This window comes from Zingiber officinale, chromosome 5B, assembly GCF_018446385.1.
Source record: "Zingiber officinale cultivar Zhangliang chromosome 5B, Zo_v1.1, whole genome shotgun sequence".
Classification (NCBI taxonomy): domain Eukaryota; kingdom Viridiplantae; phylum Streptophyta; class Magnoliopsida; order Zingiberales; family Zingiberaceae; genus Zingiber; species Zingiber officinale.
Genome location: NC_055995.1, coordinates 139,100,229 through 139,126,177, shown reverse-complemented (window position 1 = coordinate 139,126,177; position 25,949 = coordinate 139,100,229). Strand labels below are relative to the sequence as shown.

Genomic DNA, 25,949 nt, shown 5'->3' with positions numbered 1-25,949 from the left:
GTGTCCCGGCCTGCGTGACGATCTTGTGTCCCGACCTACATGTCGATCTCGTGTCCCGACCTGTGTGCCGATCTCGTGTCCCAGCCTGTGTGTCGATCTCGTGTCCCGGCCTGTGTGCCGATCTCATGTCCTGACCTGTGTGTCGATCTGGTGTCATCGTCTTCCGGATCCAGGCCACATTCGGCTCCGTGCCGCCAGACCCAGCTCCACATCCGGCTCCAAGTCACCTGCTCTTCCAGGTCGCGACAACTCTAGCAGCGTCCTATCCGAGGGCGCGCCCTGAGCTAGGGTACGTTTTTCGTACTCGCCCCTCATTTATTTCAGTATTATATTGTTAGCCTATTACTCATATATTCGTTGGATCTGCCTCGAGTCTCCGGGTACCAGAGACCGGGGGGAACCCGGTCACTGGCTGTAGGTAGCGTTGACTAGAAGACTTCTGATGACTTTGTCAACACAGAAGCCATCTCAGCACCCCCCCCTCCGGGACATCGCGATTCGGTCAACATTCTCACCACCTCACCCGACGGTCCGTCTGACTCAGCTTTCAGACGGGATCAAAAATATATATATATATATTTGAATTTATTATCCATAAAATATTATAGAAGTAGCCATTATTCCTCGCTGCAGAAACAAGAAAACAATATTCCTTGGGTGGCAGATTAAAGGCACTTCATTGACGAAGCTTTGAGAATATTTTTCACTTAGCCCCTTGCATTTTACCAGTTTGTGAAAAAAATCAAATAATTTGGAAAGCTTTTAATAAAAAAGGAACGACATCAGTAACCGAGTCAGTCCATATATGTATGGAGATAAATAAAAACCCTTTCGAGCAAAATCGAGAGTTTTAGGTTAAATCATTAGAGCAATTAGAAAATTAGATCGTAAAATCGAATCATAAAATCGTAAGATTTTACATCATACTTTAAATCAATTTTAAAATAAATTTGATATATTCTTTGTAATTGATCATTAAATATTTTAATCAAAATTATAACATAAATCTACATATAGAACATTTTAATTCATATAATAATAAACTATTCATATTTTAAACTTGTAAACAACTAAAAATTTATCGTAAAAACACAACATAGACATAAATTCAAGTCTAAAGTTTAAGTCAAAAACATAAATAAAACACGAGATAATAAATTAATATAAATCATTCATAGATAAATGCAAATCTAAAATCATTCCAAAACAATATCGTTTTATCCAAAATGATTCCCTTTTGTTAACGACATAAAATCGATAAAATTATCTCAAAAATCATGTTTTTACAAGTTTAAATGTTTATTTTCCTCGAAATCTAATCTAATTTAAACGTAGGTTTAATTTTCAGCCAACAGGGTACGTCATCAGTTTCAGGTGTTCTATTAGACTCCCAAAATCCCAACCCAAACTTAATTAGCATTCAGACCGTGAAATTGTACTCGCTTAATTTTCTCATTTCTTTTCCAACATCGTCCATTGGTAGAGGTTAGAAGTGTAGGACCGTTGCGGTCGGCTAGAAGGGGGTTGTTGGATAGTCCTGTAAAATCAAAAGCAAAACAACCCTTCTCGAACTCTTTAAGCTAACACTTGTATATATAAAGTAAGCCGATAAAGTAAAAGCATAAAGAAAAAGCGAGGCACAAGGATTTACTTGGTTACAACCGATGTGGTTGTTAATCCAAGGAAGATTAAGCTCACTAAAAACTCCTTCAGGCGGAGAATCCTCGTACAGCGTTGAAGCGCAGAAAACAGAAGCTCAACTCTAGACTAAAGCTTACAAGCGTTGGAATTACAATTCAGAGTTCGTTGAAAAGCTTCTGGACCAAGGCTATATTTATAGCTTTGGTCGGGGTGCCTGGAAGGGTTCCGGTCGCCCTGGGGGGGATACAACTTTATCCCCCAACGTTCAGAACGCATTGGGAACGTTCTGGTTAACAATACTGGTCCGGGCGTCCCGGAGCAAAAAGTCAACAGTTGTTGACTTTTTGTCCGGGACCTCTTCTCTGGTTCAGTCCCGCCTCGGTCCGGGTCTTCTACTCCGGATCCACTCGCTTGGGTGATCTCTGTCATCCGGAATAAGGCTCACCCGAACCCAACTTTCGGTCTTCTCGAGCAGCCTTCCGCTCCGGCTTCTCATCCTTCGGAATCGCCGCGTGTTTCCTTCTCGTCCACCAGCATACTCATCCGCAGTCTTCGTCCGTCGGTCGCACCCCGTGCCGACCTTCTCGCTAGCTGTGTCTCTTGCTCCCCGAGCAATCTTCCGCTCCGGCTTTCGTCCCTCGGAACCACCGCACACTTCCTTCTCGTCCACCGGGGTACTCTTCCGCAGCACCTCGTCCCTCGGACGCACCGCGTGCCGTCCTTCTCGCTAGGTGCATCTTCCGCTCGAGTACCTGTGCTCCTAAGCTCCTGCACACTTAGACACAAAGTTAAAACAACACAGGACCTAACTTAACTTGTTGATCACACCAAAACAACCTTGGGGTTCCAACAATCTCCCCCTTTTTGATGTGATCAACTCAAGTTAAGCTAAGGACAATATGGATATGAAAATTAAACATTTTAATACTGCAATCACGTGCAACAAGATAGAAAAAAAATTAAATTCCAATTTTTATTTTTCAATTTCTGATTCAACAAGATAGAAAAAAAAAATTTAAATTCCAATTTTAATTTTCCAATTTCTACCTCCCCCTAGACTTACAATTTTTTTTCTCCCCCTTTGATCACATAAAAAAAATTGGGGTTGCAAGAAAAATCTAAGGGTTGACACTTAGAAACTTTATAAACATCTATTTCACTGAATTTCTGGACAATATTTCTAAGTCAAGGAGAATTTCTAAAAATATTTCTAAGTCATTAAGAACTTTTAGAAAATTTTGAGAACTTTGAAAATTTTGTAATAATTTTCAAAAAAGCAATCTCAAAATATCAGAGAAAATTTCTAAGTTAAAAATAACTTTTGGAAAATTTCTCAGTTTTCGTCATGAAAATTAAGAATTTTCTCAGTAGAAAACTTTATGCAAAAAAAAATTTGGAACAAAATAAAAAAAATCTATGTATTTATTTTTAATTTTATTTCATCATGTTTTATTCTTTTATCAGAAGGTTTAAAAATTTCAATTTTAACTTATTATAGCTTCTTAAATCACACTTTTTCAGATTTAAAGCAACCATGATTAAACATGTAAAGATTTGTATCATGTTAATCTCTATTTCACAATAATATTTTGATAATCTAAATTCTAATTTGATAAAGTTTTTCGACAACATATCCAATTTGCAAAATTTGTTCGACAAAATATTTTGTAATTTGCAAAAATATTTTGACAACATAAATTGTAATTTGAACAAATCTGTTGATAATCTGAAAAACTCTTTCGATAATATCTCTAATTTACAAAATTCGTTCGAAAAAATATTTCGTATTTTGCAAAATTTATTCGTCAGAAGATTTTCAATTCGAAAAATTCTTTCGACGATTCAATTTTTAATTCACAAAATTCTTTCGGCGACATTTTGATTGATTTAACTAATTGTTCAGAAGTTGGAGTCCATACCCGACTTACCTTTTCGGCCGTTGGTTCTCCCCTTGTCGAGTTGTTTTCCTCCGACGTTACTCCCCATTTATTGATGCTCTCAATGTTTATTGAGGAAGAGCTGATTGCGTCTTCTGGTAGATGCTCGGTGGTGAGAGATGTTTCGGCAATTTCCTTGATCTCTGACTCTTCTGTCGATGACTCGATGTCTATCGAGGAGTTAGATTCGACTACAGGTGGTTCTTCGTAAAGCTTCAAGAACTTTTCCCAAAGTTCCTTTGCGCTTTTGTATGTTCCGACTATGTCGAGATCCTTAGCAGGTAACACGCTCAAAAGACTGGATTCAACCTTACCGTTTGCCATGAATTTGTCGCGCTGCTCATCAGTCTATTGATGCTCCTTAAGTTCTTCTCCTTCTTCGCTTTTGGGCATTATAAAACCACACTTCGTTATAAATAACATATTGAAATCAATTTTAAAGTAAACCTCCATTCGTCGCTTCCAGAAAGCGAACTCCCCCTCGAATGTTGGTGGATAGATGTTAGCTCCGGCCATATCGTTGCTTCGATCGGCGGTTAGTCCTCCTGAAGCGCCTCGGCTCTGATACCACTTGTAGGACCGTTGCGGCCGGCTAGAAGGGGGTTGTTGGATAGTCCTGTAAAATCAAAAGTAAAACAACTCTTCTCGAACTCTTTAAGTTAACACTTGTAAATATAAAGTAAGTCGATAAATTAAAAGCATAAAGAAAAAGCGAGGCACAAGGATTTACTTGGTTACAACTGATGTGGTTGTTAATCCAAGGAAGATTAAGCTTACTAAAAACTCCTTCAGGCGAAGAAGCCTCGTACAATGTTGAAGCGCAGAAAACAGAAGCTCAACTCTAGACTAAAACTACAAGCGTTGGAATTACAATTCAAAGTTCGTTGAAAAGCTTCTGGACCAAGGCTATATTTATAGCCTTGGTCGGGGCGCCTGGAAGGGTTCCGGGCGCCCTGGGGGGGATAAAACTTTATCCCCCAACGTTCAGAACGCATTGGGAACGTTCTGGTTAACAATACTGGTCCGGGCGCCCCGGAGCAAAAAGTCAACAGTTGTTGACTTTTTGTCCGGGACCTCTTCTCTAGTTCAGTCCCGCCTCGGTCCGGGTCTTCTGCTCCGGATCCGCTCGCTTGGGTGATCTCTGTCATCCGGAATAGGGCTCACTCGAACCCAACTTTCGGTCTTCTCGAGCAGCCTTCCGCTCCGGCTTCTCGTCCCTCGGAATCGCCGTGTGTTTCCTTCTCGTCCACCAGCGTACTCATCCGCAGTCTTCGTCCCTCGGTCGCACCCCGTGCCGACCTTCTCGCTAGCTGGTCTCTTGCTCCCCGAGCAATCTTCCACTCCGGCTTTCGTCCCTCGGAACCACCGCACGCTTCCTTCTCATCCACCGGAGTACTCTTCCGCAGCACCTTGTCCTTCGGACGCACCGCGTGCTGTCCTTCTCGCTAGCTACATCTTCCGCTCGAGTACCTGTGCTCCTAAGCTCCTGCACACTTAGACACAAGGTTAAAATAACACATGACCTAACTTAACTTGTTGATCACACCAAAACAACCTTGGGGTTCCATCAAGAAGAACAGGAGTGTACTCGTATAGTTAAAATAGAGCTTCAATAGTGCAGCTACTTTTAACAGTTGATCCTATGACACCAATCTAGACATCCTCCAAAGAAGCCAACTAACCCTAATACCTTTGGCCTCCTTCTATACTAGGGAAGCACTGCAACATCAATTCAACCGTCGTCGCAAAGCAGGAAGGAGGAGGAGGTACTAGTAGAGTGATGAGGTCCGTTAGGTTCAGAATTAGCTAGACCTCTGTGGCAGTAGTTTCCTGATTATTATAAATTTTTAGGTAAAAGTTGAAAAGGTACATCACCCTATCAGTCTTTTATTCGTCTCATTACGCTATTTTCATAATGATCCGGTGGTTAGAACAAGGGACCCCTATTTTGAGGGGTCAACGCCCCGCCGAAGTCAAAGGGCCAGTTGGGCGACCGGAGAAAGATGGGACGACCGGGACCTCCCGGCCGGCCGACCGAGGAATATCTGACGGTAAAAGGCGCCCCGGCGGGAGTCGGGGTTCTGACTCTCAGTGGAACAGTAGCAAGGAGCCGAGCGGAAGGCTTAAGAGAAGGTGATATACTGTTAACAGTCCCTACATAGCACCCTACCGAAATTCTCCCCAGCATATCGAAGTAAATGACAGTCCGGACGGGAGGGGAGTTCCGTCCGGCCAGGGCGTGAGATGAGGTCCGTCCGGCCGGCGCGTGAACTCCCCGTCCAGCCGGACAGACGGACGTCCCGACCTGTGGTGGGTAGAGATGGACAAGAACACCTTCTGACAGCCGTCAAGTCCTATGGCTAGGCCATGCTCCAAGTCTAACAACGAGGTGTTCTGTTGTCCCATCAAGGACACACTCGGACTGTAGCAGTATGGCGTCAGGTAAGCTTTCTGACAGACACATACCTTGGTATGGGTTGCAGACACGTATGCACCTCGGTGGACGTGCAAGAGCTCTTTCACCGCTCTATATAAAGAGTCGCATACTTCGCCAGAGGTACGCGTTCAACACCTCTGGAGCCACTTTCTTCACTGTTTGCTTGCCTGACTTGAGCGTCGGAGGGTCGCCGCCGGGAACCCCTTCCCCGCCCGACTTCATGCGGTTCGTGGGAGGTTCGTGCAACGATCGAAGATCCACGTCCGCACCGGGCGCCACGTGCGGCGTCGTCGATTCGGGACGAGATCAACTTGGCGCCGTCGTGGGAACGCTCCTGCATCCGAGCGGAAACAATGGACAAGGCTGGACGACAACACGGTGGCGCTTTCGACGGAGGAACTCGACGCTTGAGGGCCGCCAAGCTTGTGGAGCAAAAAGCAAAGCGGACGGAACAGCAAGCAACGTCAGCGTCTGGTGGATGAGCGGAAGCACAACCGGCTACCGTTGCATTTCATCGAGCCCTATTCCGCACCCCCGAAGCCGCAGCAACTCATAGAGATCGGGGATCTTCTTCGGATGAAAGGCCTAGATGGGATGATAGAAAAGGAAAAGCCCCCCGCACGGACTCATCGCCCGAGCGGATTAATAGTCAATTTTCAGAGGCTATTCTACGAGACCCTCTGCCCAAGCACTACGTACCTCCGACGATCGGCGAGTACAATGGGACAACCGACCCGGATGATCATCTGGGCAAGTTTGATAACACGGCAACCCTGCATCAATACACGGATGGAGTGAAGTGTCGGGTTTTTCTTACCACTCTCTCGGGATCGGCTCAACAGTTGTTTCGGAGACTGCCGGACGGATCCATCACCAGCTTCAAAGACTTTCGAACAGCCTTCCTTCACCACTTCGCTAGCAGTCGGCGCTACCAGAAAACTAGCGTTAGTCTGTTTGCCATCGAACAGGAAGCCCGCGAATCGCTCCGAGCTTACATCCAACGGTTCAACAAAATGGCCATGGATATTCCAACGGCCACCTCGGAGACCATGATGAATGCCTTCACACAAGGCCTCGTGGACGGGGATTTCTTCCGATCGCTCATTCGGAAGCCACCCCGAGACTACGATCACATGCTACACCGGGCCAACGAATACATCAACGTGAAGGAAGCACAAGCGGCCTGGAAAAAAGAAACTCCAGCCGAGCGGGCTCCCCCTGTCGAACGGAAGCCGCATGCTGCTCATCAGCCACCCAGAGGACCACGGGCCGAAACAATTCGTGCTCATCCAAGACCTCATGTTCAAGAAGTAGCAGCCGAGCGGCCAAGGACAAGGAAGAGATTGACTCCAATGTTCTGCTCCTTTCACCGGACGGACACACATAACACCAGGGATTGTCGGAGCCTTCCACTAATCTCCCACCCCGTTCCTAGAGGTGGCGGTCGTCGGTCGCCATCAGCCGACAGACGACAGAAGCCTCGTGAAGCCGAGCGGACGGTAGCTGACAGGAGACAACAACAGACTCCCGAGCGGCATCGCTCTCCGAGATAGGAGAATCTCCGGATGTCAAGGGAACGCCCCCGATCGTCCGCTCGGGAAGAAGAAAATAGAAGCAATGCTTCCCGAGGCGAGATCAACATCATAGCAGGCGGGCCGACCGGAGGTGACTCTAACCGAGCAAGGAAGGCGAGCGTCCGGCAGCTCCAAATCCATGCAGTCGGCTGTAGCCAAGAGCGAGCGAGCGGAACCGAAATCAGTTTCGGACCTGGGGACTTGGAAGGAGTTGAAGTACCCCACGACGACGCTCTCCTCATCAAAGCGGTAATAGCCAATTACACTATTCACCGCGTATTTGTTGACACAGGAAGCTCAGTCAACATCATATTCAAGAAGGCGTTCGATCAGCTATAAATTGATCAAGCCGAACTGCTACCCATGACAACCCCCCTATACGGGTTTACGGGTAACGAAGTTCAGCCGGTCGGACAGATCCGGCTGGCTATCTCGCTGGGAGAAGAGCCGCTCAGGAGGACGAGGACAGCAAACTTCGTGGTGGTCGATTCTCCTTCGTCCTACAACGTCATTTTGGGACGACCGACGCTCAGCGAGTTTAGAGCAGCCGTTTCCACCTTCTATCAGAAGATCAAGTTCCCCGTGGAGAATAAAGTGGGTGAAGTACGGGGAGATCAACTAGCGGCTCGGCGATGCTACGTCGAGATGATCCGAGCAGAAGCCAACTCCGCTCGGAAGGCGCCCCGGATCAAGGTAAACACCATAACTGAAAAAGCCACCCTCTTTAATTATGAAGAAAAGGAGGAAGTGCAGATTCATCCAACCCGATCGGAGGCCACTACCTTTATTGCGTCCGATCTGGAGGCCAACCAGAAGGAGGAAGTGATCAAATGCCTCCAAAGAAACCATGATGTCTTCGTCTGGTCGACCCATGAGATGCCCGGAATTTCACCAAGTGTAGCGCAGCATGAGCTCCACGTCCGGCCGGACGCTCGGCCAGTGAAGCAGAGAAAAAGAGATTTCAGCATCGAGCAGAATGCCATCATCCGGGCGGAAGTTGAGAAGCTTCTGGAGGCAGGCCATATACGCGAGGTGCAGTTCCCGAGCTGGCTGGCTAACGTAGTGTTAGCCTCCAAGCCGGGCAACAAGTGGAGAGTATGCATAGATTTTCGGGATCTCAACAAAGCTTGCCCGAAAGACTTTTATCCTCTGCCCCGGATACATCAGCTGGTGGACTCTACGGCCGGCTGCGAATTAATATGTATGCTTGACGCTTACCAAGGATATCATCAAGTGCCGCTCGCCCGCGAAGATCAAGAAAAAGTCAGCTTCGTGACGGCCGACGACACCTATTGCTATAATGTGATGCCGTTCGGATTGAAGAATGCGGGGGCCACATATCAGCGCTTGATGAACAAAGTATTCAGAGAGCAGATCGGGCGAAATCTGGAAGTGTATGTGGACGACATTCTCATCAAGTCAGTCTGAGCGGTCGATCTCTTCAAGGACATGGAAGAAACTTTCCAAACGCTACGCAAATATGGAGTCAAGCTAAATCCTCAGAAGTGCCTGTTCGGAGCAAAAGGAGGACGTTTCTTGGGGTACATAGTGACCGAGCGGGGTATTGAAGCAAATCCCAGCAAAGTAAAAGCCCTACAAGACATGCCGCCCCCAAGAAATCTGAGGGAAGTGCAGCGTTTGACCGGTCGGATAACTGCTTTATCCAGATTCATATCCAAAACCGCCGACCGGAGCCTGCCTTTCTTCAAAACCTTGCGCAAGGCCACTAAATTTCACTGGGATGAAGAATGTGATCGGGCGTTCGAAGATTTGAAGGCATATCTGAATTCCCTCCTGGTATTAGCCAAGCCGGCTGTAGGTGAGCCACTTTGCATCTACCTGTCTTCCACCGAGCAAGCAATCGGCTCGGCACTAGTGAGGGCAAGCGGAGAGGAGCCTGTGTATTTCCTTAGTCATATTTTAAAAGATGCTGAATCTCGCTACACTGGGCTCGAAAAGCTGGCTTTTGCTCTGATCCTCGCCGCTCGGCGCCTTCGCCCGTACTTCTTGGCGCATACCATCATTGTCAAAACCAATAGCCCGCTCGAGCGTGTATTACTGAATCCAGAAGCATCCGGGCGGCTCATCAAATGGACGACGGAGTTAAGTGAATTTGACATCCAATACCAACCTCGCTCAGCGATCAAAGCGCAGTCCTTGGCCGACTTTGTGACTGAGGTGCAAAAGCCGGAGCCGGAAGCTATGTGGAGAATATATGTGGATGGGTCGTCCACTCGGCTCGGAAGCGGGATTGGAATATTGTTGCTCTCCCCACAAGAAGAAAAGCTGCACTTATCCGTCTGGATGGATTATAAAGCTACAAACAATGAAGCAGAGTATGAGGCCCTCATAGCCAGTTTGCAAGCAGCTCGGCATGTTGGCGCCGGTCGGGTAACGCTTCATTCGGATTCGCAGTTGGCCGCGCAGCAGCTCTCTGGCACTTTTGAAATTAACAACGCTCGGCTCAAGCTCTACGCTGAAGCGTTTGAGAAACTTAAAGCCAATTTTATAGAAGTTATTGTCCAGAAGATACCCAGAGCAGAAAATCAAGCGGCCGATGAGTTAGCCAAACTCGCGAGCTCAATAACGTCGGTCGCTATTCAACAGCCAATTGAACAAGTATTGTTGGTGGCGCACGTCGACCGGATGGAAGGCCTCACATTTCCAAGCGACTGGCGGACACCCATCATAGAGATCCTCCGCTCGGGCGCCGCACCATCCAATGAGAATGAAGCCAAGCTGCTAAGGAGGAGAGACGGTTGGTTCACGCTCATCGGCGATCAGCTTTACAAAAAGGCTTTCTCGCGCCCGCTGTTGAAATGTGTGAGCTCGGAGGACTCGGCTTACATCCTCCAAGAAGTACATCAAGGATCGTGTGGAGGGCATCCGGGCGGACGATCACTAGCTAAGAAGATCCTGCTAGCTGGATACTTTTGGCCAACTTTACAAGCGGACGCCGCTCGTACTGTGTCGACATGCCTTTCGTGCCAGAAGTACCATAACTTCTACCACCGACCGGCAGAGGAAATGAAGGCATCCACAGTCTCATGTCCGTTCGATCAGTGGGGAATGGATATCGTTGGTCCATTTCCTATGGCGACCGGGCAACGGAAATTTCTGTTAGTAGCGGTGGATTATTTTTCCAAGTGGGTGGAGGCCGAGCCGCTAGCCAAGATCACCGAACAGATGGTCAAAAAGTTCATCTGGCAGAACATCATCTGTCGGTTTGGCATCCCTCGCCGACTTGTTTCCGACAACGGACGACAATTCACTGGAAAGTTGCTCGAAGATTTGTGCCAAAGCTATGGCATCGAGCAACACTTCACGTCCGTAGCATACCCCCAAAGCAATGGTCAAGCTGAAGTAGATAATCGGGAAATTCTTCGTATTCTGCGCGCTCGGCTCGACCATTTGGGAGGAAGTTGGGTGGATGAAGTGTCGGGCATCTTATGGGCCATCCGAACGACTCCAAAGGAAGGGACGGACGTCACGCCTTTCCACATGGTGTACGGCGGCGAAGCGGTCATTCCTGTTGAAGTCGGCGTCGAGTCCGCTCGGATCCAAAATTACGATGAGGACAATGCCGAGCGGAGGAACCTGGAGCTGGATTTGGTCGAAGAAGAAAGAGCCAAGGCGTCCGTTCGGCTGATGGCGTACCGGCAGCGGATGAAGCAAAACTACAACCGCCGCGTAATCCCCAGATCATTCCAGGTCGGCGATCTTGTCTGGAAGAAAGTCAAGCCGGTCGGCGACGTCGGCAAGCTGGAAGCACCGTGGGCGGGCCCCTTCAAGGTTATTGAAAAGCTCCGCTCGGGCGCTTATTATTTGGAGGGTGGAGACGGGCGTCAGCTGGACCGGCCGTGGAGCGCGAATCATATCCAGCCTTATCGGGCTGGGTGAAAGGTGCATTAATGTAACTCATTTGTGCATATACTGTGGTCGCCCATGTCCTTGTAATGCAGGAAGCAAAATTAATTCAAAGGATGGCCAATGGGTTTTCCGAGCGGCTGCACTAAAGTTAGCCTTGAGAAGACCGTCGAGCTCCGACGTTAAATATCGAGAGACGAGCCGGCGTCTATAAACGTCCGAGCGGAAGAACGTCGAGCTTCGACGTTAAATATCGAGAGACGAGCCGGCGTCTATAAACGTCCAAGCGTAAGACCGTCGAGCTCCGACGTTAAATATCGAGAGACGAGCCGGCGTCTATAAACGTCCGAGCGGAAGACCGTCGAGCTCCGACGTTAAATATCGAGAGACGAGCCGGTATAAACGTCGAGCGGAAGACCGTCGACTCCGGCATTAAATATCGAGGCGAGCCGGCGTCTATAAACGTCCGGCGGAAGACCGTCGAGCTCGGCGTTAAATATAGAGACAAGCGGCGTCTATAAACGTCCGGCGGAAGACCGTCGAGCTCCGGCGTAAATATCGAGAGACGAGGCGGCGTCTATAAGCGTCCGGCGAAGACCGTCGAGCTCCGGCGTTAAATATCGAGAGGAGCGGCGTCTATAAGCGTCGGCGGAAGACCGTCGAGCTCCGGCGTTAAATATCGAGGGACGAGCCGGCGTCTATAAAGCGTCCGAGCGGAAGACCGTCAAGCTCCGGCGTTAAATATCGAGACGAGCGGCGTCTATAAGCGTCCGGCGTAAGACCGCCGTCGACTCCGGCGTTAAATATCGAGAGCGGCCGGCGTCTATGAACGTCCGAGTGGAAGACTGTCGAGCTCCGATGTTAAATATCGAGAGACGAGCCGACATCTATAAACGTTCGAGCGGAAGACCGTCGAGCTCCGACGTTAAATATCGAGAGACGAGCCGACGTCTATAAACGTCCGAGCGGAAGACCGTCGAGCTCCGACGTTAAATATCGAGAGACGAGCCGGCGTCTATAAACGTCCGAGCGGAAGACCGTCGAGCTCCGGCGTTAAATATCGAGAGACGAGCCGGCGTCTATAAACGTCCGAGCGGAAGACCATCGAGCTCCGACGTTAAATATCGAGAGGCGAGCCGGCGTCTATAAACGTCCGAGCGGAAGACCGTCGAGCTCCGACGTTAAATATCGAGAGACGAGCCGGCGTCTATAAACGTCCGAGCGGAAGACCGTCGAGCTCCGACGTTAAATATCGAGAGACGAGCCGGCGTCTATAAACGTCCGAGCGGAAGACCGTCGAGCTCCGGCGTTAAATATCGAGAGCCCGGCGTCTATAAACGTCCGGCGGAAGACCGTCGAGCTCCGACGTTAAATATCGAGACGAGCCGGCGTCTATAAGCGTCCGGCGGAAGACCGTCGAGCTCCGGCGTTAAATATCGAGAGACGAGCCGGCGTCTAAGCGTCCGGCGGAAGACCGTCGAGCTCCGACGTTAAATATCGAGAGACGAGCCGGTGTCTATAAACGTCCGAGCGGAAGACCGTCGAGCTCCGACGTTAAATATCGAGAGACGAGCCGGCGTCTTTAAACGTCCGAGCGGAAGACCGTCGAGCTCCGACGTTAAATATCGAGAGATGAACCGGCGACTATAAACGTCCGAGCGGAAGACCATCCAAGTGATACATTCCGGCGGTAAGAGCTGATCGACGATAGAGCCGGTCCTTTAAGGCCAACATACGGCCGATTGGCTCGCTTAGCAAAAATAGATGAAAAACCCCTTTGAGGTAAGGTGCAAAGCAAAAGATGGTTGATACGAATTAAAGATGGAAGCGCGTGAGAATAATGCTCGTGCGCCGAGCGGCTGTGCAGTCACATGGCGAAAGGCGTTTTTTGAAAACAACTGGCTTGAGCTCATGTTAACGTATGAAGCCGAGCGGAGGAGTTTTAAAGAACACTTCAAATATGACGAAAGAAAAATTTCTTGCCAAAACAAAAGTTGCTAGAATGGAAAGATGATCTATTTAAGGCAAACACTGGGCAAACAAAAGATGTTACAGCAGAAATAAGTTTGGCCGAACGGCGAGGGTACAAAAAAGTTGATAAAAAACACTCCTCATGCGTCAAAATCAAAAAGAGCATCAGGAATGGCGCCCATCACGGTAGCCAGATCCTCTGGAGGGATGGTCAGCTCGGCGGGAAGGTGGCTTTTAGTCTTCAAGTAATCCACTGCCGCCTTGATCGCCTCTTCGAAAGTGAGGGAAATTTTGTCGGTGAATTTCTCTCCGAATTCGTCCGAGCGGACAAACGCCTTCCTCACTTCGTCAGAGCGAGCCGACTCCCCATCCTGATACTCTTTGAGCGCGGCTAGGGAAGCATCGTTAACAGCCTGGAGATCCTTTAAATCCCCTTCAAATTTGAGCAGATCGGCCGAGCGGCTCTCCTTCTCAGTGGCCAGAAGGGCATCCAGATCCTTGATGCGTTGCTCTAGCCCTCTGATCTCCACCTTCATATGGTCCATGTAGTCGATGGCCTTGCGCTTCCGAGTGGTCGCCGTCTTGATCTCTTTATCCCGTTGTTTGATCACAGCTTCAAGCCGAGCGACATCGTTTGCCAGATCGGAAGCGCGTTTCCGTTCGGCTTCCAAAAGCTTTTTACTTTTCTCCAGAGCAGCCGTGGATTGCCCCTGGTTCGCCTCGGAAAGCTTGAGTTTTTTCATTTCTTCCTCCAGCTCGGCCAGTCGATTGCTGACCGCAATCTGCTCTACCCAACTCTGCGAACAAAGGCAGTTAGGCTAAAAGCTAAAACAAAAAGCATCAGTAAAGCAGAAAGACATACCCCAGTCGCCTGCTGCAGGTTACTGTCCCCTAACTGACTGGGGGACATGAGCGCGACGCGTAAGCGCGCGTCCTCCCAAACTTTGGCGAGCGGACCGGTGAGGGTGATCTGCTGTTCGGGAGCTGATGGCCGATCGGCGGCCTGAAGGTATTCCTCCGAGGGAAATCTTAGGACGGTTTTAATCACCCTCGGGCCGCTCGAATCATCTTGAGATGCAGCGGCATGGCCAGAAGACTCGCCGATCGGGACCGGACGGTCGCCCAGTCGCCTAAGGCGACGTAAAGTCCGAGAAGTGGAAGGTTGCGCCTCAGGGATGGTCGGCGGCAAGTCAAGTTGAGTCGGAGTGTGCTCCGAGGAGACCGCCTAAAAAACCGCTTGAGCATCATCGCCCCGCTCGGAAAGCTGCTCCCTCGGTGAAGGCTGTTGAGCGGCTTGCTCTAGCCGACGGCGCTTTCGAGTCACCAAAGGTGTCTCGTCAGTCGATCGGCCTTCCTCCTCGCCCTGGGCAGAGGTTGTGATATTGACCACAGCCTCGTCAATGGAGACGCGGGCAGCCGATGCCTCGGGAGCAACTTGAGTTCCCTCGCTCCCTTCAGTTGCAGCGCCGGTCGGAACCAAACCCTGTTCGGCTACCTCTTTGTCCTTTACCGCCTCAATATTGGCGGCTTTCAGCTTGAGCTTTTCGGTTGCCTTAGCACACCACATAACTTCAGCTGCCGAAACAAAGAATAAATCAGTTAGAACAAAAGAAAAAGGGGGATAAGAATCGCTTACTCATGCTACAAGGCAGATCGACTTCAATGGGAGACAAGCCAAATATGTACATTACTCCAGGAAGGAGTAACTTGTCAATATCGTAACGTTGGCCGACCAGCTGGTTGGCCGCATGAAGATACGTCGGATGGCTCTTGAATTTGCCAAGGCCCGGTTGATTCGGCACCACCGTCTGCCACTTCGTTCGGAAGGCCGGCCGCTCGGGGAGACGCATAAAAAAGAAGTGCTCCTTCCAATGCTTATTGGAGCTCGGCATGTTGGTAAATAGAACGAAACCCGACCTGGATTGAAATATGAAGGTTCCCCACTCGGATTGTTTTGGGTAGAAGAAATAGTAGAAGATTTGGGGGTCCAAGGGGATATCGTTCAATTCGAAAAGGACTATCACCCCGCTCAGCAACCTAATCGAGTTCGGGACTAATTGGCCGAACGGGAGGCGAAAGTGGTTGCATATTTTGATGATGAACGGATGTGGAGGAAAGCGCAGCCCGACCAAAAATTGATCACAGAAGAAGCAAATGGTGCCGGGCGGCGGATCATTGGGCCGATCGGCAGGAGTGGCTACAACTATCTCGTGGTCGGCCGGAATTTCATACGTCTGAATGAGACGCAAGGCGTCTTCTTCATCGAATCGGCTCTCCATAGTCGTATACCAAAGACTAGGAGTTCCGACTGTGGGCATAGAAGTACTCGCCATGATCGAAACAGAAGAGATATCGACAGAAAAACTAAAAGAAAAGGCCGCGCGAATGAAAAAGAAAGCAATGCAGGAGAAGGGGAGCTGAAAAGGAAGGCTTACGGGTATGAGAAAGATCAAGGAAATGAGGAAGAGGGCGAGCGCACCAAACAGGCGAGGAATAACGATCGCCGGAGCAGAAGCAACAGCAGCGCGAAGACGAAGCAGGATGAAGCAACAGTGCGGCGGAAAATGAGTCGCGGGCCTTATATCGCAGCCTGGGAGCAACCTCCACTGTCCGATCCAGGTCGTGAAAAACGAGGCCATCATCCAGCTGTTTATTTCAAACGGCGGCTGTCCCATCGGAAGTGACGCCACCGCCATACGCTGACAAACGTACGATCGCCACGTGTCAGCAGAATACTGGTCGCATTTAATGAGCGCCCCTTATCGTGCGCAGCACACGTGATGGGCAGCAGGGGAGAGAAGCGGGCATGGGTTCCAAGAGAATACAAGGCATGGACAAGATACCGCCGAACGGATGAGCATCCCTAAGTCTGGCTGAGCATATTAAGATAACGGTCGTTACTCAGTCAGATCGGCAGTCCAGTCAGTCGGACTTCGCCTCCTTCGACTAGACTCGAGGGGGAGGCAAGTGATCCGGTGGTTAGAACAGGGGACCCCTATTTTGAGGGGTCAACGCCCCGCCGAAGTCAAAGGGCCAGTTGGGCGACCGGAGAAAGATGGGCCGGCCGGGACCTCCCGGCCGGCCGACCGAGGAATATCTGACGGTAAAAGGCGCCCCGGCGGGAGTCGGGGTTCTGACGCTCAGTGGAACAGTAGCAAGGAGCCGAGCGGAAGGCTTAAGAGAAGGTGATATACTGTTAACAGTCCCTACATAGCACCCTACCGAAATTCTCCCCAGCATATCGAAGTAAATGGCAGTCCGGACGGGAGGGGAGTTCCGTCCGGCCAGGGCGTGAGATGAGGTCCGTCCGGCCGGCGCGTGAACTCCCCGTCCAGCCGGACGGACGGACGTCCCGACCTGTGATGGGTAGAGATGGACAAGAACACCTTCTGACAGCCGTCAAGTCCTATGGCTAGGCCATGCTCTAAGTCTGACAACGAGGTGTTCTGTTGTCCCATCAAGGACACACTCGGACTGTAGCAGTATGGCGTCATGTAAGCTTTCTGACAGACACATACCGAGGTATGAGTTGCGGACACGTATGCACCTCGGTGGACGTGCAGGAGCTCTTTCACCGCTCTATATAAAGAGTCGCATACTTCGCCGGAGGTACGCATTCAACACCTCTGGAGCCACATTCTTCACTGTTTGCTTGCCTGACTTGAGCGTCTGAGGGTCGCCGCCGGGAACCCCTTCCCGGCCCGACTTCTGTGCAGGTTCGCCGGAGGTTCGTGCAACCAGTCGAAGATCTACGTCAGCAGCCGGGAGCGCCACGTGCCCAGCGTCCATTGATTCAGCATTCGGACAGGATCACATAATATTATCTTCCACCATCTAATCACATCAATCAATTATACAAATAAGATAAGTAGTAGTCATTATTTCATAACCACTATGATAGTTATAATAGCTACAAATAATAACTACTATATTGTGAATATTATTGAATAAGATAAATTTATATTGTAATAACTATAAAACTAAAATTGTTACCCCGTACAGTATTTAAGAATCCATAACTGTTATTTTTTAACATTGTATATAATATACAAGGTATGTGATAAGAAAATAATAACATCAAAAACAACCAAATCATTTAAAGGGGTTGGTGGGATGGATGCCTTTTGATTCCATTACAAAAAAAAAAAAAAATGCTCCTTTATTTTTTCCCCATATTTTTAATATTTTTATAGAAACGGTTAGTTTTGACATGTAGGATTCGTTGCCGGGAACAGTTAGTTTTTAATTCTTATTCATGAGATTGATTATACCTAGGATTATGATATGCCAAAAATTTTATATCATGCATATCATGTACATCTGAAAAAAAAAAATCAACTTTAAACTCTATAAAGATAAAATATCATAAAAGGTATGGTCGGAAGTCTGAAAGATTAAAAATATTTATATATAAAAGTTTTGATACTTCATATCTTTTATGTCTTACACCTCGTGAGTGTAAATTTTATTGGTACTTAATATTATAACTCAGTACTAGTCCTCTTAGAATTGGAAGATAAAGAATTATCTGCGGTAATTAAATAAGTTGTCCGACGACAATCCCAAGCTCCGCCACAAGTTCGCTTTGTCGCCGTCGCACCATGTGACCACCTCCAATTTCTCGTCCTCATCTTTCTCCCGGCATTCGTACATCATTTCCTCCTCGTGGGCTGCGAGGTCGGCGGCCGACATGAATCCCAACCACGGGCACCAGCTCGGCCCCTGGGTTGCCACGTGGCACTCCATCCATGCGTCGGTTGTCGTGTCGTAAACTAGCATCGACGATAGATCGTCCTTCCAGCCGGATACGAACGCGTTCCATGGCCCGACGGCAAAGTCGCAGCCATCCTGCATGGGGCGCGGAATCGGAGCCCTGGGACGCCAGTCGCCGGTGACTAGATCGTAGATGTTGACTTCCGCGGTGTCCTTCCAGTTTGACTCATCCCATCCGCCGACCAGCACCAGCTCTCGCCCGACGACCACAACATTCCAGCAGTGTTGCTTGCCGCGGAGGCTATCGTCTGTCAACGGACGAACCCCCCAGGTGCCCGTGGCTGGCTCGTAAAAGGCTAGACGCCACCTGTAAAGGGGGAACAAGGGAATATCATAAAAGAGCATGATGAAGACGGGGCGAGCGAGACCGGCAGCCTTGCGAAGGCGATAGAAGGACGACGACGCTGAGAGTTCGCGCCTCCGCCGCCTGCAGACGCCTCGAGCAACGGAGATGGAGTAGAAGGGGAGGCGGAGGAGGCACTGCAGAGCGACATCTTCCGGCAATCCTGGAATTAGCTCGGTCTCCATGGTCGCCGATGATAATCGGAGTTTGTTGATTAATATAGTTATAATCCAGTTCATTTTAAGAAAGAAATATTTCGGGCAAATATTTCTATAAATTATTTATGGAAAAAATAATTCGTTTAACCAATTAATTATTAATATAGAGAAATTCCATGCCATAAATAATTAATCCTGAATATATATTAGCCGAAAAAAAAATAATCAAATTTTAAAATTTTAAATTCTCAATCTAAATGGTAATAGTTTGTTCATAATTACACGCGCTATCTATTGGTAAATAAGGATTCGAGGTGGATGATTTATTGGTAAATAAGGATTCGAGGTGGATAAGTTGACTCAGCGAGTCAGGGAAAAGACTTGGCGCCGAATCAAGAAAGGACTCAACCTTAATTTTTTTTGCTAATTTTAACTTGAGTATTAACATATCAAATATAATTTTGATCGATTTATAAATCTATTTATAATTTAATTTATAAATCCATATATAATTTTATTTTTAAATTTATTTCTAATTTTAATTATATTATTTTTTTATATATTCGGTACACATTTAAAATTAATTAAAAATATTTTAAAAACTAATTTCTAAATCTAAAAACATCATTACTTGACATTGAGAAAAATAAAAATTTACATCAATCAAGTAAATTTAATTAATACTCAAACTATAAGTAACGGTATAGAGTGTTAATTCTCACTGCAAGTAATTTAAATTTTACATTGTATATCACAATTTTCGGGGACCAAATCCTCTTAGATAAAATTTATTTGTATATTCCATCTTTTGATTCATTTTACGAATCATCTTATTGAGATTTTCTTCTCTTTGTCTACCTTTCTAAATAAACTTTTCTTCCCTCTCCTACTTTATGTGATAATTTTTTTTACATTTAATAATTTCTTCCTTCATTCTTTTTGCTAGTAGCATACATGTCTTCGAACTCCGTGAGATGAATTATTTCTCTTATACATATTAACAAACTAACTAAGTTTGTTGAGACAATCTAGCAAATCAAAATATAAAACGAGTGAGTCTTATAATCTCAAATTTTCAATACAAATAAATTAAGATAGTACAAAAGTCATAATCAACATCATTGTTCATTTACTGATTAGTTCATAGTTAGGTGTTAATATTAAAGAATCAACAAATCTATTCATCAAGATTATTTTGGCTCTAAAACAATAGACATCACAAATAATGTATGATAAGATTTTAAGGGTACTTTTTCTAATTATTAATTATGTATGATAAGATTTTAAGGGTTTTTGGTAGGATCATATGATTCTGCAGTCCGATCCTAATTCTAAATCGATTCTGCATAGGATTGTGATTCTGAAAACTATGACTAAAACTTTCAAATAAACATATTTTATTATATTACCTAAATTAAATCAAACATTTTTAATTGATGTTTTTTTTGCTATAAAAGCATTGTATATATAATATTTTTAATTAAGTTGAACTAACTTATTTTAATATGATATAATTGATACAATATTTTAGGATAAGAAATACATTAGGATGTTATTTTATTTTTTAAACATAGTAGATTTTTTGTTTATGATTTTAATAATTATGGGAGATTTTTTACCTCTCTCTCTCTCTCTCTCTCTCTCTCTCTCTCTCTCTCTCTCTCTATATATATATATATATATATATATATATGAATTTATTATCCATAAAATATTATAGAAGCAACCATTATTCATCGCTGCAGAAACAACAAAACAATATTTCTTAGGAGGTAGAATAAAGGTCTCCTTGGAGTGGTGTGATGGTTAAGACATGGGGTGTTGTCACATGAGGTCTTGGGGTCGAAACTCGGCGTGACCGAGCATAACCTCCTCCATGTCTTGGCCATTTGCACTAATGGCTAGTAGTCACCCGTGATTTACCTCTTCCGTATTGGCCTAGGGACGAATTGACGAGGGCGCTGGGGGCGAGCGAATCGCCTTTTGCCACTTGGGAGGCAGATTAAGGGCATTCATTAATGAAGAATTGAGAATATTTTTCACTTAGCCACTTTCATTTTACAAGTTTGTAAAAAAACATCAAATAATTTGGAAAGCTTTTAAAAAAAATATGAAACGACATCAGTAACCCGAGTCAGTCCAGATACGGAAGGAGATAAATAAAACCTCTCTCCAGTCGAGCTAAGGAGAAAGTAAGTAGTAAGCCTCCTTCATTCTATCTCTCTCTCTATCTTTTGAAGTTTATATTTTATTATGTGTTTGATGTTCATGTACTTATATGTATCTTCTTCCATATTTATGGGATCGGCATTAAAGAACCGTTAATATAACGGATCTATATTTTTGTATTCCGCTTTCAGACGCCTCACCCTTCCTTTGATCTCCAACGTAAAGGTATGCGATCTGCTTTGCTTGCCCATGGAAGAAGGACGAGGTCATCTCTATGTTACATTTTTTCCCCTCTCCCTTGCTTTCTTCTTGAACCTTTTGCGTCGATTCACGATGAAGCATTTGATGATCTCTGATCTGAATAAGAAGTTCCAGCCTTTGAATGGCTTTAACACCCCCTAGGGGTTTAATATAATCATCTTTCGAAGCATCATCATGATCACCACCCGGGAAGTCGAGTGCCAACGAACATGCTCCCAATAAATAGCATTCAACCATCAAAGAGTAATATAATACAGAAAATTCAGCTGCTGATCGATCCAAACACGGCTTAATTCCAGCTTTCTTCCTGATGATTCACATGGTACGGTTGTCAGAGAACAAGGGAAGCTGTAACAATTTCAAGGCCAGTTTCTTTTCCTCGCAATCTAATCTAATCTAATCTAAATGAAACGTAGGTTTAATTTTCAAGCAACAGGATACATCACCGATTTCAGGTGTTCTATTAGACTCCCAAAATCCCAACCCAAACTTAATTAGCATTGGGACTGTGAAATTGTACTCGTTTAATTTTCTCATTTCTATTCCAACGTCGTCCATTAGTAGAGGTTAGAAGAACTCGAGTGTACTCCTATAGATCAAATAGAACTACAATAGTGCAGCTACTTTTAACCGTTCATCCTGTCCGAAAGTGTCAAGCCACCAATCTAGCCATCGTCGCAAAGAAGCCAACTAACCCTAACACCTCTGGCCCCCTTCCATGCTAGGGATGAGGTCCGGTACGCTCGGAATTAGCTAGACCTCTATGCCAGGAGTTTCCTGATTATTATAAATTTTTGGGTAAAAATTAAAATGGTATATACACCATCCTATTTGTCTCTCATCCGTCTCATTACACTATTTTCATAATATTATCTCCCACCATCTAATCACATCAATTAATTATACGAATAAGATAAGTACACATTATAGTAGTCATTATTTCATAACCACTATGATAATTATAACAGCTACGAATAATAACTACTATACTGTTAATATTATTGAATAAGATAAATTTATATTATAATAATTTTAAAATCAAAGTTGTCATCAACAAATTATTATTAAACAAGATAAATTTATATTATAGTATTTATGAATCAGTAACGGTTATCTTTCTAACATTGTATATAATATACAATGTATGTGACAAGAAAATAATAACATCAAAAACAATCAAATCATTTAAAGGGGTTGGTGGGATGGATGCCTTTTGATTCCATTGGAAAAAAGAAAAATACTCCTTTGTTTTTTTTCCCCTATTTTTTTAAATATTTTTACAGAAACAGTTAGTTTTGACGAGTAGGATTCCTTGCCGGGGACAGTTAGTTTTTAATTCTTATTCATGAGATTGATTATATGTAGGATTGTGATATGGCAAAAATTTTATATCGTGAATACCAGGTACATCTTTAAAAAAAAAAAAAAAAAAAAAAAATCAACCTTAGATTCTACAAACATAAAATATCATAAAAGGTATAGTCGAAAGTCTGAAAGTACGGTCAAGAGCATTAAAAATATGAGTTGTGATACTCATCTAGAATTTTCATCTAGAAAATTCATCTAGATAGACACATAAATGATGGGACCCACCATTTCACTTTTTGTGGGCCCATCATTTATGTGTCTATCTAGATGAATTTTCTAGATGAAAATTCTAGATGAATATCATTTCTCTAAAAATATTTATATATAAAAGTTTTCATACTTCATATTTTTTATGTCTTACATCTCGTGAATGTAAATTTTATTCGTACTTAATATTATAACTCAGTACTAGTCCTCTTAGAATTGGAAGACAAAGAATTGTCGGCGGTAATTAAATAAGTTGTCCGGCGACAATCCCAAGCCCCGCCACAAGTTTGCTTTGTCGTCGTCGCACCATGTAACCACCTCCAATTTCTCGTCCTCCTCTCTCTCCCGGCATTCGTACATCATTTCCTCCTCGTGGGCGGCGAGGTCGGCGACCGACATGAACCCCGACCATGGGCACCAACTCGGCTCCTGGGTCGCCACGTGGTAGTCCATCCACGCGTCGGTTGCCGTGTCATAAACTAACATCGACGATAGATTGTCCTTCCAGCCAGATACGAACACGTTCCGTGGCCCGACGACAAAGTCGCAGCCATCCTGCATGGGGCGCGGAATAGGAGCCCCGGGACGCCAGTCGCCGGTGACTAGATCGTAGATGTTGACTTCCGCGGTGTCCTTCCAGTTTGATTCATCCCACCCGCCAACCAACACCAGCTCTCGCCCGACGACCACAACATGCCAGCAATGCTGCTTGCCGCGGAGGTTGTCGTCTGTCAACGGTCGGACCCCCCAGGCGCCCGTGCCTGGCTCGTAAAAGGCTAGACGCCACCTGTAAAGGGAGAACGAGGGTATATCATAAAAGAGCATAATGAAGACGGGGCGAGCGAGGCCGGCATCCTAGCGGAGGCGATAGAAGGATGACGACGATGAGAGTTCGCGCCTCCACCGCCTGCAGACGCCTCGTGCAACGGAGATGGAGTAGAAGGGGAGGCGGAGGAGGCACTGCAGAGCGACATCGTCGGGTAGTCCTGGAATTAGCTCGGTCTCCATGGTTGTCGGTGATAATCGGAGTTTGCTGATTAATATAGTTATATTCGATTTCGTTTTAAGAAAGAAATATTTTGGGCAAATATTTCTATAAATTATTTATGGAAAGAATAATTCGTTTGACCAATTAATTATTAATATAGATATATTAATAATTAACCGGGAATGATATATTGGTAAATAGGGATTCGACGTGGATAAGTATTCCACCCATGCCTCCTAAGCTGATGCAGCGAGTCAAGAAAACGACTTGGTGCCGAATCAGGAAAGGACTATTTTCTCCTAATTTTAACTTGAGTATTGGATTATATTTATTAGAAAGTTATTTGTAAATATATTTTAAATTATCAAATAATTTTTTTTAAAATTCGTTATTAATATGCCTCAAATAAATAATTTTAATCGGTTTATAAATTTATTTATAATTTAATTTATATTTCCATATATAATTTTTTTTAAAATTTATTTCTAATTTTAATTATCTTATATTTTTATATATTCGGTATTTCTTATGCAGATATTATTTTACATTAAATAATTACACATTTAAAATTAATTAAAAATATTTAAAAAAAAACAATTTCTAAATCCAAAAGCATCATGCACTTAACATTGAGATAAATAAAAATTTACATCGACCAAGTAAATTTAATTAATACTCAAACTATATAAATAACGGTATAGATTTTTAATTCTTACCGTAACAAATTTAAGTTTTACATTGTCTATCATGATTTTCATGGACCAAATCCTTCTAGATAAAATTGATTTGTATATTCCACCTTTTGATTCATTTTATGAACCATCGTGTTGAGATTTTCTTCTCGTTGTCTACCTTCCTCGATAAACTTTTCTTCCCTCTCCTACTTTATGTGATAATTTTTTTTTACATTTAATAATTTCTTCCTTCATCCTTTTACTCGTAGCATGCATGTGTTCGAACTCTATGAGATGAATTGTTTCTCTTGTACTTATTAACAAACCAACCAAGTTTATAATCTCAAATTTTAATACAAATAAATTGAGATTGTACAAAAGTCATAATCAACATCATTGTTCAACTGTTGATTAGTTCATAGTTAGGTGTCAATATTAAAGAATCAACAAATTTATTCATGAAGACTATTTTAGCTCTAAAATAATAGACATCACAAAATCATGAACAATAAGTTAGTGTGAATAAATATTTAGATAGTATTTTCTTTGAACAATAAGTGACAGTGGAAGCTTCCGCCGTACGATCCTCTATTTGACCATGTCGTCTGGCAGCGACACTAGCTCCAAAAGGATGTCGAAGGATATCTCGTTGTGTCTGTTGCTCAGCTGAGCGAAATAGCTGCTCGACCAGGATTCTAATATTCTTGGGTCCGCTGCCACACCGAACGGGATAGCCGCTCAGCTGAAAGTGTTGGACCCCGCGGGTGTTTTGATGTGATCGACCAAGTTTGTTAGGTCCTGCTTTGTGTTTGACCCCTGTGTCTGAGTGTGCAGGAGCTTAGCGCAGGAAGTCGAGCGGAAGACGCAGCTAGCGAGAATGACAGCATGGGATGGGAGCCGAAGGGCTCGGTGCGTCCGAAGGACGAGAGAGCTACTGAAGAATACACCGGTGGGCAAGAAGAACGTGTGCGGCGTTCGAGGGACGTTAAGCCGGGAGGAAGACTGCTCGAGGAGAAGGTCGGAAATTGGGTTCGGGTGAGCCCTATTTCGGTTGGCCGGAATCACCCAAAAGAGCGGAACTTCGGAAGACGAAGCAAAGAAGCAAGCAAGCTGGAAAAAGCTGTCAGCCAGCTTGGAGGCGCCTCCAGCTTGAAGGCGCCTTCAATGCCTGTTGGAGGCGCCTCGGACCTGGCAGAAGTGAACGTTGGGCTTTTGGATAAAGTTTTATCCACTCTCTCGATGGAGACGCCTTGGACCCTTATTGGAGACGCCTCGGACATCCGAGATAGGATTTTCAGAGGCTATATAAAGGCCTCTGGAACTAGGAATTAGAGATCATCTGTTCCATCAACTCCGTAATCAATTCCTAGCAATAGTTCTGAGCTGTAAGAGTGTAAAAGCCTTCTCCGTCTTCAGAGAAGGAGATTTTTCTAGTGTGCGATTTTCATTGTCCTGGATTAACAACCTTCTTGGTTGTAAGCAGGTTAACTCCTGGTCTTCTCTGTCCTTCGGTTTAGCTTTATTATTTTAGTTATTTTTTTTATTGTTATTGCTATTGCACTTTCGAGTTGAAAGATTCGA

The 25,949-nt window shown here is 45.3% G+C and overlaps 2 protein-coding genes across 2 annotated transcripts; both read right to left on the bottom strand.

Moving 5' to 3' along the window:
- Positions 1 to 17,951: 17,951 nt before the first annotated feature.
- On the bottom strand, positions 17,952 to 18,728 carry LOC121987146 (F-box/kelch-repeat protein At1g80440-like). The gene has a single exon (XM_042541040.1). The coding sequence runs from the start codon at positions 18,726 to 18,728 to the stop codon at positions 17,952 to 17,954; it is 777 nt and encodes a 258-aa protein (XP_042396974.1).
- A 4,188-nt stretch (positions 18,729 to 22,916) lies between these two features.
- LOC121987145 (F-box/kelch-repeat protein At1g80440-like) lies at positions 22,917 to 23,714 on the bottom strand. The gene is made up of 2 exons (XM_042541038.1): positions 23,611 to 23,714; positions 22,917 to 23,493 (listed from the first exon to the last, which is right to left on the bottom strand). The coding sequence occupies exons 1-2, from the start codon at positions 23,712 to 23,714 to the stop codon at positions 22,917 to 22,919; spliced, it is 681 nt and encodes a 226-aa protein (XP_042396972.1).
- Positions 23,715 to 25,949: the final 2,235 nt, after the last annotated feature.